At 40.1% G+C, this 15,471-nt stretch overlaps 1 protein-coding gene across 2 annotated transcripts in view; it reads left to right on the forward strand.

Annotated features, from left to right (window-relative positions):
* Positions 1-15,471, forward strand: part of TDRD7 (tudor domain containing 7) — a 64,263-nt gene that overhangs the window by 36,664 nt on the left and 12,128 nt on the right. For both annotated transcript variants that reach the window (XM_063455280.1, XM_063455282.1), the window contains exons 5-11: positions 607-812; positions 5,361-5,965; positions 6,648-6,834; positions 8,460-8,571; positions 10,283-10,485; positions 12,155-12,289; positions 13,828-13,914. In XM_063455280.1, the coding sequence (XP_063311350.1) occupies positions 607-812; positions 5,361-5,965; positions 6,648-6,834; positions 8,460-8,571; positions 10,283-10,485; positions 12,155-12,289; positions 13,828-13,914 (1,535 nt within the window). The remainder of the gene's footprint in view (positions 1-606; positions 813-5,360; positions 5,966-6,647; positions 6,835-8,459; positions 8,572-10,282; positions 10,486-12,154; positions 12,290-13,827; positions 13,915-15,471) is intronic.

The raw sequence follows: 15,471 nt of genomic DNA on the forward strand, positions 1-15,471 counted from the left end.
CTCAATAATGCTTTTAGTACACTTAAGCATCTGCTGAGCGAATGCATACTCTTTTTTTTTTTTGGCTCCTGCATACGCATCCCCGTAGGGATTAAAAAGACCGTTTAGTCCCCTTGAGGCACCATAACAACTTAATCTAGATGAAGTTGCTTTGGTGTCATGAGGCCCCTGGAGGTTTTCTTACCTTCATGGGTTAAACCGGCCACAACTACCCCTACAGCGGCTTACGGCTTCTGAATTTTCACATTTAGGAAGTGTGGAGTGCTGCCAGGCAGGGGTGTCACTGGTTACTTAAGAGCAGGCAGCTTTCAGTCAGTTAATGACTTCCCATTTACTAAAACTGTGTGCCCTGCCCTTCTCCCAGCCTGGCAGCACTCTCCACTTCCTGAATGTGAAAATTTAGAAGCAGTAATCCGCTGTGGAGGTAGATGAGATCGACGTTGGAGGCAACTTTGGGGTTAAACCGTTCTAGACCCCTAGAGGGGTCTCATGGCACCATAACTTCATCATTAAAGTACATTCTCTTGAGCCCAGCATTTTGCAAAAGTCTAAAATGATAGAAGTTAAATATCTGTTGCAATATAAACTTGTTTTTACTCCTTTTAGCCAATGAGACTCATGGAGGCAAACCTGCAATAGGCAATTTACATCCCAACCTTACTTTAATTCAGAACAATTTGAGAGAGCTCTTTAGCAAATACAGCAATGGAATCTGGATTTCCAAGTTGCCTCAGGTGTACAAGGAGAACTTCAAACAAGAAATAGGAGATGAAGTGTTGAAGCTGATTCCCAGTTGGTCTCACCTTTGCACGGTATGTGTTTTATTTTTGTTTGTCTTTAGATTATTCTGAATTAGACAATTTTTCATGTAACAATTTCCAAGAAATAAGTGAATTCTTACTCTGAGCTTCCCCCTGACACACATTCAGCAGAGTCAAAGGAATATTAAGGGCACTGCGACAACCTAATCTCAATGAAGTTCTTATGGGGCCTGCAGGTCCCAGTAACTGTAGGGTTTAAAAGATTGACAAAATTTGAGTGCTCCAGGTGGCGCTGTGTTTATGCTTAACTTAAATGGACACTATAGTCACCAGAACAACTACAGCTCATTGAATTTGTTCTGGTGTGTAGAATCATTACCTTCAGGCTTTTGCTGTAAACACTGTCTTTTCAGAGAAAATGCAGTGTTTACATTGCAGCCTAGTGATAACTTCACTGACCACTCCTCAGATGGCTACCTTCACTGACCACTTCCTGGGTCATGGCTGCCTAGAATGCATCCAAACATTCAGTGTCTCCTCCCTATGCATGCAGACACTGAACTTTCCTCATAGAGATTTGTTGGCGCTATATAAATAAAAAAATAATAATAAAAATAATAGAGATTCATTGATTCAATTAATCTCTATGAGGAGATGCTGATTGGCCAGGGCTGTGCTCAGGGCCGGACTGGCCCACCGGGATACCGGGAAATTTCCCGGTAGGCCGCGGCACCTGGGGGGCTGGAGGGAGAGAGGGAGCCCTGCTCCCTATATTTTAATAAAACCGCGGCCACCGGCCGCATGTCGGTGCCGCCGGGTGGCCGGTCCGGCGGCACACTCTGAGGTGATTACTCACCTTGCGGCCGGCGGCCCCTTCTCCTGTGCTGACAGCTGTCAGTATCAGTGAGTGTGCCGGGCAGCCGCCTAAGCGATCCAGCAGCACACTCACTGATACTGACAGCAGCATAGCTGTCAGCACAGGAGGACTGAGGGAGGGGGCGGAGCTAACTACCATGCTCCCTCGCGGTTCCCATAATTCCCAGCTCAGCCACATCATAGAGTAATCACTACTCTATGATGTGTCCATGCTGGGAATTATGGGAACCGCGAGGGAGCTTGGTAGTTAGCTCCGCCCCCTCCCTCAGTCCTCCTGTAACAAGGTCAGCAGGAACACAGAAGGGGAAGGGAGGGAGACAAATAGAGGGGAAGGAGGGGGGCAGATAGAGGGTAAGGGGGGCAAATAGAGGGGAAGGAGGGGGGCAAATAGAGGGGAAGGAGGGGGGCAAATAGAGGGGAAGGAGGGGGAGGCAAATAGAGGGGAAGGAGGGGGAGACAAATAGAGGGGAAGGAGGGGGAGACAAATAGAGGGGAAGGAGGGGGAGACAAATAGAGTGGAAGGAGGGGGAGACAAATAGAGGGGAGGGGGGAGACAAATAGAGGGGAAGGGGGGGCAAATAGAGGGGAAGGGGGGGCAAATAGAGGGGAAGGAGGGGGACAAATAGAGGGGAAGGGGGGGAGACAAATAGAGGGGAAGGAGGGGGACAAATAGAGGGGAAGGGGGAAGACAAATAGAGGGGAAGAGGGGGAGACAAATAGAGGGGGAGACAAATAGAGGGGAAGGGGGGGAGACAAATAGAGGGGAAGGGGGGGAGACAAATAGAGGGGAAGGAGGGGCAAATAGAGGGGAAGGGGGAGACAAATAGAGGGGAAAGGGGGGGCAAATAGAGGGGAAAGGGGAGACAAATAGAGGGGAAGGAGGGGGGCAAATAGAGGGGAAGGAGGGGGACAAATAGAGGGGAAGGGGGGGAGACAAATAAAGGGGAAGGGGGGGAGACAAATAGAGGGGAAGGAGGGGGACAAATAGAGGGGAAGGGGGAAGACAAATAGAGGGGAAGAGGGGGAGACAAATAGAGGGGAAGAGGGGGAGACAAATAGAGGGGAAGGGGGGGAGACAAATAGAGGGGAAGGGGGGAGACAAATAGAGGTGAAAGGGGGGAGACAAATAGAGGGGAAGGGGGAGACAAATAGAGGGGAAGGGGGAGACAAATAGAGGGGAAAGGGGGGCAAATAGAGGGGAAGGGGGGAGACAAATAGAGGGGAAGGGGGGAGAAAAATAGAGGGGTAATAGAAACACAGGGGAAGGGGGGACACAGAGACTGAGGGGTAATAGAAAGACACCAGGTTGGGGGGGGGGGCAAAGAGGCAGAGGGGTAATAGAGAGACATAGGGCAAGGGGGGACACATAGACAGATTGGGTAATATAGAGACAGGGGATGGGGGGGACAAAGAGAGGGGTAATAGAGAGACACCAGGGAAGGGGGGACAAAGAGACAGAGGGGTAATAGAGAGATATAGGGGTTGGGGGGACAACGAGAGGGGTAATAGAGAGACACAGGAGAAGGGGGGACACATAGACAGATGGGGTAATAGAGAGACACAGGGGATGGGGGTACAAAGAGACAGAGGGGTAAGAGAGAGACACAGGGAGGAGATGGGGAAGAGAGACACACAGAAGGTTTTTTGGGGGGACAAAGAGACATACAGTAGGGAAGGGGAACAAAGTGACACAAGATTTGTGGGAGGCAACGCTGGGCTGGGGAAAAAGAGACAGAGAGTGGCTGGGAGAAGAGAAAGAGGCACACAGAGTCTGGAGTTAGAAAGAGACACACAGATGAGATTTGGAAGGGGAGAAAGAGACAAAGTGGCTGGGGCTAAGAACAACACAAAAGGAGCGGGGGGAAAGAGAAATACAGAGGATGGAGAACGGTAAAAAGAAACACCCAGGGACTGGGATGAAGTAAAAGATGGGTCGCTGTAAGAGGAAAAAAAGGAGACAATTGGAGACAAGATACATTAAACGAGGTAAAGGTAATAGACGTAAATTTATCTGATCCCGACAGTAATACACACACACATATATATATATATATATGCATGTATATTGATGTGTGTATTAGTAACATATAATTATGCCTATAATATTTACACATATAGTAATATACATTTATATATGCATAATACACACATAAATGTCATTAATATATATATATATATATATATATATATATATATATATATATATATATATATATATATATATATGTAATGAGCACGTATTGGCCCTGTCTTGTTGCTAGTTGCATACTCATGCACAATAACATATTCAAAGTGAAGAGCGCACCCATAGAACTTCAAAATTAACCAGATCACTTCATCTTTTTGGTTGTGCAACTGCAGACATTCAGCATTTCAGTACCATTACTAAAATGTCCTTAATAGGCCAAAGTAGTTGTACTGAAACATTGATTATATGCAAATGTAGGTCTACTTAAAATAAAGGCGCTCTTTTGTTTATTTTGAAGCCCTATATGCGTTCCTTCGTTGGAGTAAGAGTTTTCAATTTCAAGTTATTTTTTCACCCTCTATATCAGCACACTATTCTGGCGCGACGCATTATTGGGCTGGTATAGAATTTTTTTCCAGGGCTGATTTTAGTTCCCAGTCCGGCCCTGGCTGTGCTGGCTCTGCCCCTGATCTGCCTCCTTGTCAGTCTCAGCCAATCCTATGGGGAAGCATTGTGATTGGATCAGGCTACCACTACTGATGATGTCAGCAGTCTGCTTTTTTTTTTTTTTTTTTTGGCAATCAGCATGCAGATTTACAGCTTCTGGCTTGAATACAGTAAGATTTTGCTATATTTATGGAGGCATGAGGGCCGGGGGGGGGGGCTAGATGGTGGTTTTAACACTATAGGGTCAGGAATACATGTTTGTGTTCCTGACCCTGTAGTGATCCTTTAATTGGTTTAGGAATAAAAATTTGCCTAGCACAGCATATGGAAGACTTGGTTTACCTTGCAAAGTCAACCTCTTTTATGTTTGCTCACTCTGAAGTTTTAAAACACAAAACAAACACTGCATGAAAGTGTCTTTTTCAAATGACTATAATTGGTTTCTAATATCTTGCTAATATAGCTGTTGACGTGGATAACGATGCACAGTAGGAGAATGTAAAATTTACAATAGTGATGTTTAGTAGAAGAATGTTTGCAATAAAGAACTGTAATATAATTAAATAAAAGGTACGCAATTTTCAAGTTTATCCCAGTTTAAATAGGATTGTTACATATTTAATGTTTGCTAAAATAGTAGCATTCACAGATTGTGTACTTCACTCACATCTAGGATGGCCCACTCTCTATTCCTCCATAAAGGCCCAAGCCACAGCAGTACATATGCGTACTCGATGGCTCAGTAGGTCAGTGCACAGCTAAAGTACAAAACTGTAAACCAGGCAGTGTGTAAACATATAGCAGACATGATGTGGCTACTAGCAATTTGAGTAGTTCCCCTCATCTGTTGTAATGAATTAAACTGCAGCATTAACTGCTTATCCTGTAAACCCTTGATAGACTTGGCAATTATAGCAAGAAAAAGTAGTGTTTTGCTCAGATTTCTTATATGTAAGTAACATTTAAGAACTCTTTTGATTCCTTAAACCTCTTGTTAAAAAAAACTTCAGGTCATTTACTAGACTTTCATAAACTTTGCTTCTAGATTTTTTTAATTTACATTTTTTGTAAATCCATTTTGCTTATAGGCTCAGAAGATTGTAAACAGTGGTCAAACTGAGATGATTCTTTTTCCTTCTACGAGAAAGCAGCAAACTACCTCAAAGTCTCCCCCTCAACGAAACAGCGATCAGGTGAAGCTAAATGCCTCTTCTAGTCTTGCAAAACCCACAACTCCCACTAAACTAACCGTAGGCGCAATATCTGACGTTGAACTTAAGCCGAAAATTTCTGAAATTTTGAATAATTACAGTAATGGCCTTTGGTCACACGCACTCCCCAAAGTCTTTGAGGACACCTTCAAAAAGAAGTTTCCTAATGAAGTTCTCCAAAACTTGGAATCCCTCTCTGATATATGCACAGTGGACATAATTTGTGAAAATCCTTACAAAGCAATTCTGTATGCAAAGACCACATCGCAAGACCACCAAAATATGAATGTTTCTGGTAGCTCGTCCATCCCTCAAGCGGTCTCAAACGTGCAACAAGACGGGGCGGAAAAACAATCAGCCACTGAAGACTTAATAGAAGAATGTGATCTTGACCTTACCCCGCCAAAATTAGTTATTCCTTCTGAAGCCTCGCCCTCTGTGCTAGTTGTGGAACTAAACAGTACAAATGAAGTAGTAATTCGGTAAGTGTGTACTTTTTAATTTTTTTTTTTTTTTTAAATAGGTGCTGTGAAAATATTGGGTTGCTTACTAGCTTTGATATACTTTTTGTAATCAAGAATAACCAGCTACTGCCAAGAATCAAAATTCAAAATGGCCTTCTATTAACTTTCTGTTCTAAGTGAATGGAAATGAATAGAAGCTCATTATACGTGTCACCCAACAAAGTTTCTTTGCCTGCCATTTTCTATAGTAAAATGAACCATTTTCTCAAAGTGACCCATATGGTCACCGCATATGGATTTGAGTGGATGGCACCTTCTGATATTTAAAGAAACGATCCAGGCATCAGTACAATTTTTGTTGGTTTTTGTTTGCGTTTTAATAGTTTATTTAGCCTAAATTATTGCAAATGCAGCAACTTCAGTAGTGGATATCTTCAGCTTGTGTTTTTGATTGTTCTTGCATGCTTTTATATGTGTATTCTTTATATAATAATGCAGTACAAAATAATGCATTTAAAATGAATTATTTCAGCCTGGAGTGTCTCTTTAACTACATACAGTACATATCTTGGGTCTAAATAATGTTAAGAAGTAAAGAATTTTGCATAGCTCAAAAAAACTGTGTGCTTTTTTTTTTTTTTTTTTTTTTTTTTTTAAAACATCTGCCAAATGTCTTTCTTTATTTATTTGTATTCATTAGATATGTTGGTCAAGACTACTCTGCTGCACAAGAGCGCATGGAAGATGACATGAAGGAGTTTTACAGTAAAACTTTGTCACCTGGTAAAGTTGGATCCTTAAAAGTAGGGCAGCTCGTGGCTGTAAAAGCAGAGGAAGAAGCATGGCTTCGGGCTCAGATATATTCAGTTGATGATAACAAAGTAAAGGTAAATCGGTAATTCTACTCTTAGCTATGTAAATGAACCAGTGTTGTCTTCAAATTCTGTGACCTAAAAGGATAGTAAAATATTTTAGTATTGTGGTTGTGTATGAAGAACAGCCTGTCTTATTGAGAAGCTTGGTTCATCCTCTTTGGAAATGTCAAATGTCATCTATTGTTTCTTACAAAGTGATATGGTAGAAGTGTGCAGGCATCCTGTACATAATACAGTATGCTTGAAACTTGAAAATAATATTCTGTCTGTGTGTGTATACAAGAAAAACTATAAAGTGACTGATTTTAAAGGGTTATTAAAGGAAAACTCCAACATTCTAAATCCCTACATTCAATTAAAGTGGTAGATTTTTGGTTATGTTTCTGTGCCTCTCTGCCTTTAAATGTAGGCAAGTTGAAGTGATGTAGGGCTTTGGAATGTTCTTTTAAAAATATTAAATTGCACTTTTGTTGGCCCTATTCCAGCATTTAGAATAAGGAACTCTAGAGTGCCATGTTGTTGCTATAGATGTACCATGTTATTTTGTCTTAAAGCAGCTCTGTCACTATCTTGGGTCTTTACATAACTTGCAAAGAATCTCTATGGTGACTGCTTTGCTGGCAGTCCGGTGGCTGCAGGGGAAGATGAGTTATACTTACCTGATCCTGTCCCTCATGGCCCCTGCCATGTTCTTCCTGCCAGTTCTCTTAAGCTCCTGGCGCTTAAGCTGCCGGCTACCCATATCGGCATTGTACTCTTACTAGTGCACGAGAGTAGAACACTAAGGTTTGTTGATGAGACTGCAGTATTTTCTGTAGACTGAACTTTTTTTGTTTGTTTTCTCCTGCAGCCATCGGCTTGCAAGTGTTTCACATTGTTATGATAACTGGCAACATTTTCTTAATACCAAAAGAGAATAGAAAACCACTCACCCCTCACACACATACTTTTTTTCCAGTTGTAGAAAGTAGTTATGGTAATTCAGATTTTGGTGCCTTTTATAGGGCCAGAAGTATGGTGTGTTACCGTGGTGCAGTTTAGCCACAAAAACTTTCTTACTAGTGAATAAAAACTACATCTATCATTAAAGTACATTATTTAAAATGTGATAAGGGCTCACTCTCGAAATAGTACAAATTACATTAGAATGGTTATAGACGTGCGATCTAATTCATGCAGTGAAAATTAATTGGCTAAAGTGGGAATACGCAGCATTACAGAACTACATTGCACCAGTTCAGCAAAATTCCTTGTATTTGTAACTAATGCTTGAAAAATGTAGTAAAACAAACGTTTACTAAAAATTCATACAACACCAAATAAGTGTTTCTTTTATTTTTCCAGCAAATATTTAATATTTTTATATTTGGGTTTCTCCTCATTAACATATTTTCTGTCTGTGAAACCAATAAATTGTGCTGATATTGCTATTGTGAGTCTGTCATATCACAGGTGTTTAGAGCCAATCCCCTTCTCCAGCCACATATTATATTATTTTCTTCCTTTCTCCTCTGGGAATATACAATGAGATGACCTATATTCAGGCACTAATAACTACTGATTTAAACTGTTCAATCCTCAGATTAGTCTTGCCTATTATCAGAACCACATAATAAAACAAAATGCTGTGTTTTTAGGTATGTTATGTGGATTATGGGTTTAGTGAAGTCATTGAGCACAGCAAAGTGCGAAGGCTGGATAGATCTTTTTACACGCTTCCATTCCAAGCATCGAAGTGCAAGCTAGCAGGTATGGTAGAACATTTTTGCCTTTTATTTTGTGTTAAAGTTCAGTAGAATTTTCAGCTCTATAGACATTAAGGGAACATTTCCATCCACATAAGAACCTATGTAGATGGGTTGGGTTACTCCAAGCACCATTACTACTTTAGTGATTTTGCTTGAAGTGTGTATGCGTGTTCCCTGTAAAATGCTGCACATAACTAGTTTAGCCCTCTGCTGCAGGAGCTCAGCTATTGGAACCTCATCAGTCCAAGAATTCCAGGGCAGCCAAAGTCAAATCTGTGCATATCCCTATGTACAGAATTTCATTCACTGGCTGAAATGGGTCAGCTGATGATCTCAACTAATAAATAACTGGCAGGATCGACTTCTAGCTTCTGCAGCCCTACAGAAGCTTGGATGTCTTCTCCAGCTGGAAAGGAAACCAGGAACCCAAGTAAGAGTGTATACCATTGTAAGGTGATTTTCCCAATTGCAGAGAAATATGACCAGGGTACCTCTAGCTAGCATGTCTTGTTTTTGAGGATGAGAAATAAGGTAATTTGGGGGCATATCTGGAACATGCATTTCTCAGCAATGGTTCTTCCACGGAAACCAAAATGTATACAGATTAAAGAACAGCGCACATGTAAAAATAGTTTTACATTTTACAAGGCTACTTAAAATCTTCAGTTCCGCCGTAACGTGTTAAGCCACCACTACGCAACAGGCCCTACACTAATTTTAACATGGGAGACAAAATACTAGTGCTAAATGAACTAAAGTGTATCTAATCTGTAGCATTGTGACTATATTTAATGCAAAATAAATGTGATTTTAAAAAAGACATAATTCTGAATCCCCAGAATTGCTGAGATAAGTGTTTTTTTAAGTAGCCTTATAAAATGTAAAACTTTTATTGTGTGTGCGCTGTTCCTTAATCTGTATTTTGACGTTTGATTTATTTCATAGACCGAAAAAGACTATTCAGGAATATAAGTTTAATGTGGAGGCGTAACAGCTTGTGAAATCAAGGAGATATCAGATTCTTCTTTTGAAGCAAAGGATTCTTCCACCCACTTATCCCTCAATGTGGCAATACTAAAAATTGCTTGAAATAGTTTGTGTTTTTTTTATTTTTTCGGGTTTTTTTAATCTTTTTTTCTTCAGCCTTTTTTTGTATCCACAGCAATAAGAGATGTGTGAAAGGATAATGCTTGATGACTTGAGTCTTTTTCCTAATGGTTTGACTATTTGGGGTCTGCTGGGTGCTGCTCCTTGCCTCTTCCCATCGAAGAGCCAGAAACACCTGCTTGGAGCTTACGTTGCCCCTCCTGCAGTGCTTCAGCTAGTAGCTCTGTCAATGCACCCCCAAGCCTGACTCATTGACTGATAGCTTTTTTTCTGTAATAGATGCAGGTAGTGGTGCCTGGTAAACCCCAGGTAACAAATCAAGCGTGCTCTGTAGTGTTTATGGTGCTTGGAATGTTCCTTTAAGGGGAGGTTTTCTGTGTTAGGACATTAAAATGGTATCAGCTGCCATTCAGTGTAACTCACTAACTTCAGGTAGATAGGGAAATGTCCCGGTTCTACCTAAAATTAGGGTACCCAAATGGCACGGAGGTGAACTGTGCATTAATCCTTGTTAATTACAGGAAATATTTGTATGGATGATGTCATGATGCATGCAGTTAGGGAATTTATAAAAAAAAAAGGAATTGTTCTGCTTTGTTTTTTAGGTCTGGAGGCATTCTGTGACGAACCTGTACTAGTAAAGGCAGTGGAGACCAAAGCTTGTGGGAAGATACTTGCTGTAGAGATTCTGCAAAAAACAGAAAAGCCTCTTGTGGTTCTTTATGACACATCAGGAGACGACGATGTCAACATTAATGCAACTTGTCTAAGAGAATGGTGTGATAAATCTCTGAATGTACAGTTGAGGGTAAATAACCTGGTACTAGCTGTGATCTGTGTCCTAAATGGAAAGTGTCTATCTTATGCCTTTCACACGTAATTTGTATCTATCTTTAAGTCTTTCAATTTTGAAAGACATGCACTCATTGCTTTATAAATCATGGTGTACAGTGCTCCTTTTTCACCTTGGTAATGTGGTCATAATTAAAACAAGCACTATGTCTTCTGCATAAATATACTGCTTTTATTCAGTCATCCTTAAAAAATTCTATGTTTACATTCATGGGAACTTTCATCAGGAGGATAACACCAAAACAAACTGTTCTAATGAAAATTTCTATTCAGCATGCTGAAACGTCATCTTAAAGATGACAGAATAAAGGAGAGTGACAGCGCTCCCGTGCTCCATCTAAGTACCTCTGCCCAGTCCGCTTCCTAGCTGTCACTTCCTTTCGGGGAGACTGAGATGCTCATTTCATCAAACTTACGGTGACAGAAAATAACCAACAATATATCTCACCTGCTTGCAGAAACCATAATATGCAAATCTACCAAAATATGCAAATTACAGAGTCTTGCTATTCAGGTAGGGCTCGTTACAGTTGCTACCAACTGATGGCACTGTACAGGCTCCACATCTAAATCCACCAAGTTTGAAGAAAGCATCAGCAGGGCAGGAGAGCACACAAAACATTGAACAAATAAAACACATCCTTCATCTATAATGGGCATAGGGTGACTTAAACATTAGAGACATCTAGTAAATCCTAAGGTGCCAAAGATGCAGACTATTCCATAACTCCCAACAGCAAACTGTCACATATAATCCCAGGCCAAGATGTAGTCTGGGGAAAATGGTGGCCAACAGTTATTAAAATAGCTGCCAGAAAGAAGGGCAGAGTTTAAAGGGTCCCAGTGATGGAGACTAACGTCACAAGGAGCATTTTTATGTGGAACACCATGCTGTCTTTCATCTTTATATTGTGTGTATCTATTCCTAGTTTTTGTTTTGTATTTGTTTGTTTTTTGTGGGTTGCTTAATTTTAGTTTTACTGTGGAGAATTTAATAATGCACTTATTTGGAATCTTTAAGTTTGCAGTTGCTTATCTGTACTTTGCGTCTGGGATTTGCCAGTTCTCTAGTGATAGTCCACTTTTATTTAATGTCATTGTGATGATACTTGTTTGATAAATGTTATTCCCTCTTTTTATTTTACTTATTAGCACGTCATGTAAACTGTCTTTTTGCGGAAAAGGCAGTGTTTAAACTAAAACACCTGCAGGTACAGGCTTTAGACACCAGAAAAAAATACATCCAGCTGTAGTGGTTCTGGTGACTATAGTGTCCCTTTAAGAATTGCACTTTCTTGTTGAAAATTACTGGCTCCTAACTTTTTTAGCAGGCTCCTATATTCCAAACAAATTTGTCAAGCCCTGGCTTACAGTGTAGAAAATATTTGTATATATTATATTTGTTTATATTATATATTTTAAATACTTTGGGGCAAAAACGGCTTTTAACCCCTTAAGGACACATGACATGTCACGATTCCCTTTTATTCCAGAAGTTTGATCCTTAAGGGGTTAAAAATGTATGCAAAAATGTTTTGTGGCCTGTATTAGACTGTATCATATAAATAAGGATTTGAAGCTCATTCAATTTTCCATTTGATAGTTTTTGTTTTGTTTTTTTGTAGGCAAATGCAACTTACACAAATGTGATTGTGACTAATGTTTGTTCTGATGGGACCCTGTTTTGTCAAGTACCTTCAAAGGGACTGGGCAAACTCTGCGAGACGTTACAGAAGATAAACGCTGAATTCAACTCTAAAGTAAGCTGTTTTGTGTAAGAATTGGTTAAATGTGCTTTACTTGGCTATGAGTCCTTAAAGTGTATGACCACATGTCCGTATATATTTGAATTTTCTGTTTGCAGAACTACAAATAAGCGGTTTCTTGAATATAGTGTCTCTGATACAACTGTATAGGAACTGTACAATTATAGTGGGTTTTTGCTTGTCCCAGAACCGCTTCATGAAACTTATCCATTATCTGTCACGTAGTAGACTATATAAGGAACATTCCAAGCACCATAACCACAGCCTGATGTAGTGGTGTTGGTGCCAGAACTACCCTGACACTGTTTCACAGTCTGATATAAAACAGCATGGTTTTGACAACTTACCTGGGTTCCGCTCATGCCCTGTAGTCACATCCTCTGCAAGCAGTCTTCTCCTGCAGGACATGTCGAAAGAGACATCTGCCCATTGCCCTTCCTGCCTAGTTACATCTGTGCCCAGAGATCTTAAGTTTATGTTCGCATGCACTACCTCCTCCTGGATTTCTTCTCCTGCATACCAAGTCAGATGGCTATGTAGAATAAAGCATGTCTGTCTAATGCAGGACTGTTCTCAGCTGACCCTATCAGCCAATGAGCACAGTCCTGTGTGGCCCTACTTTCTTCTACTGAACAATCCAGATTCTCCTACTGGAGAAGACCAGATGAAGAGCCTTCGACACTTATGTCCCTCTAGACACAGGGAAGTAGTCACACTGCATTAAAACTTTGTCATCTTACCATGAGACTAGCACTAGTATCATTGTCACAACCTCAGTCGACTGTAGAGGTTATGGGGGCTGGAAAGTTATCCTGGCAGCCAAATGATTTGATTTATATGAATCCCACTAGATCTTTTTCTTCCTGCTTCTTAAACGTAGAAATCATAATAAATCTTTAACTGTGTCTAAGGATTATTAACTAAAGTTTGAATTATCAGAAATGTAAAATGGATTTTAAACTTTAGCACAAGAGTTGAATTTAAAGGTTACCGGTCATGCTTGTTACAGCTTATGCATAACATTCTGCCTGTTTTATTAGCAAATAGATAGATTGGGATAATTTTTTTTTTTATAAATATTTGTTTCCCACCGGTCAATTTTTCAGCATATACACTGTATCACTGGGAAGAGGAGAGCAGAAGAGACCTCCCACAGCCAGTCCTTCTGTTCTCCATGCATAGTGGTGTACTGTTGTTGTTGCTCCCTAACTAATGCTGGCTGGGCATTACTGGAATGGAGCGACTGATGTCTCGCTCAGTTCTGGCATCAGCATGCGGACAATGAACCCAATGAGTCTGCTCAACTGAGGTGGTTTACCTTTTTGGGGGGTCGTATCCTCAAGCAGGGCAAATCAAAGATGACACTTTGCGGAGATGTTAGGTACCCTGTTTACTAGTCGTACAACTTGACAGGTAAATGAGAAGAATTGAGACTGTTTAAAGTTCTCTAGTGATAGTCCACGTTTATTTAATGTCATTGTGATGATACTTGTTTGATAAATGTTATTCCCTCTTTTTATTTTACTTATTAGCACGTCACATCAGACTTGTTCGTATCGCTCCCATTTTGTGGAAAAATCTGCCTATTTCACTGCAAGGGGAAATGGGCACGTGTGGAGGTGAGGCTGATGTTTAAACTGTGTTCTGTATTTATATATTTTTTGGTTTTTCTCATGGATTAATGTAATTGGCAAGTTCACTAAAGATGTGTTCAGTAATTCTTAGATATCACTTATATAAGTCTTTAATCCATATGATTTAGTAAAGCATTGGGTAGAATTAGGGGTGTTTGGGGGGGGGGGGGGGGGGGGAAGGAAACCGGAATCAACAATGCCCAAAATTAGATGTTCTCCATATTGTGACAATTCCACCTGACACCAGTGAAATAAAAATAATAATAAAATACAACTTAGCTTGTAGGTACACAGCCTCCAAGATGGTAACCAACTACAACAGATATATGTATACACAGTATTTTGGGATCTTGCTGATAAACTTATAGAACACAAATATAACATGGTTTGATATTGTTGGATAAGTAACAAACTCAAATTATCGGTTGCACTCACAAAATAAAGTTGATATCGTGGGCGGCACCCATACGGCGCTTTAACCATCTTTATTCTGTGAGTGCAACCGATAATTTGCGTTTGTCACTTATCCAACAATATCACAGTTATGTTATATCTGTGTTTTGTAGGTTCATCAGCAAGATCCCAAAATACTGTGCATACATAGTTCTCCATAAACGTATTAACATTTTTACTGGCCAAGAACAGATATTGACACACAACATCAAAGTCTATAGATAACTGGTGTAAAATAAATGTATACCAATAAGTTGGCACAAATGTATAATATTCATAACAGGGTTACTATGAAAAAATAAAACAAAACTGCAATACAGAGATCACATTGTCTCTGAAACACAAATGATGTAAGAGAGATGAAAAAGAAAAATAACGGGTCACCAAAGCAGAAAGTAAGAGAATTTGAAAAAATTAAATAGAACATCAAAGTGTGCATAAGATGGAAACTGTCAAGGTTATTGCCTAAACTGTAAATCTTTGTAGAAACTGCAATTTTTACATTGAAGGATTAAACACACTTCTTCTAGACAGTCACTGGAAGTGCTTGTGCTGCATTAACAAAATAAAACTTGATCACGTGATGAGGCAGCTCATAGGAAAGCATTGAATTCAATGGTTTCCTTTGTGAAGCATTTGGATGTGTGCATTCCAAAACTGTTGTGCATCAGGTCTGGAGCACAATTCCTGCTTGTGCTCATTTGCATGTCAAGCTGGAAACTCTGGGATAGTTGTTGAAACAGGATTTCTCGAGTTTCTGTGCCCAAATGGGACTTTCCAAAGTCGAATTAATGTATGCAGATGCAAGGGACAGAGTAATGGCATTGAGCTGTCAGAGAACCTCTTAGACAATTCAACGCTTCTTCATTACTCCACATTACCATGATTCCTAGTGCAGCATTATTTGCAAACCTCACAAACAATTTGCATATTATCACTAGCTAGTGTAAAGTGCCAACAAATTGATGCGTTACTGCGAATAATGGCAATTAGGTCACAATGTGGAATTGACTGAAATATTTAAATGGTTCCATGGACTATACTTGGATAATTATGAACTTTTCTTTTATGGGTTGCTTTTAAGTTATG

Source organism: Pelobates fuscus, chromosome 5 (assembly GCF_036172605.1).
Source record: "Pelobates fuscus isolate aPelFus1 chromosome 5, aPelFus1.pri, whole genome shotgun sequence".
Lineage (NCBI taxonomy): Eukaryota > Metazoa > Chordata > Amphibia > Anura > Pelobatidae > Pelobates > Pelobates fuscus.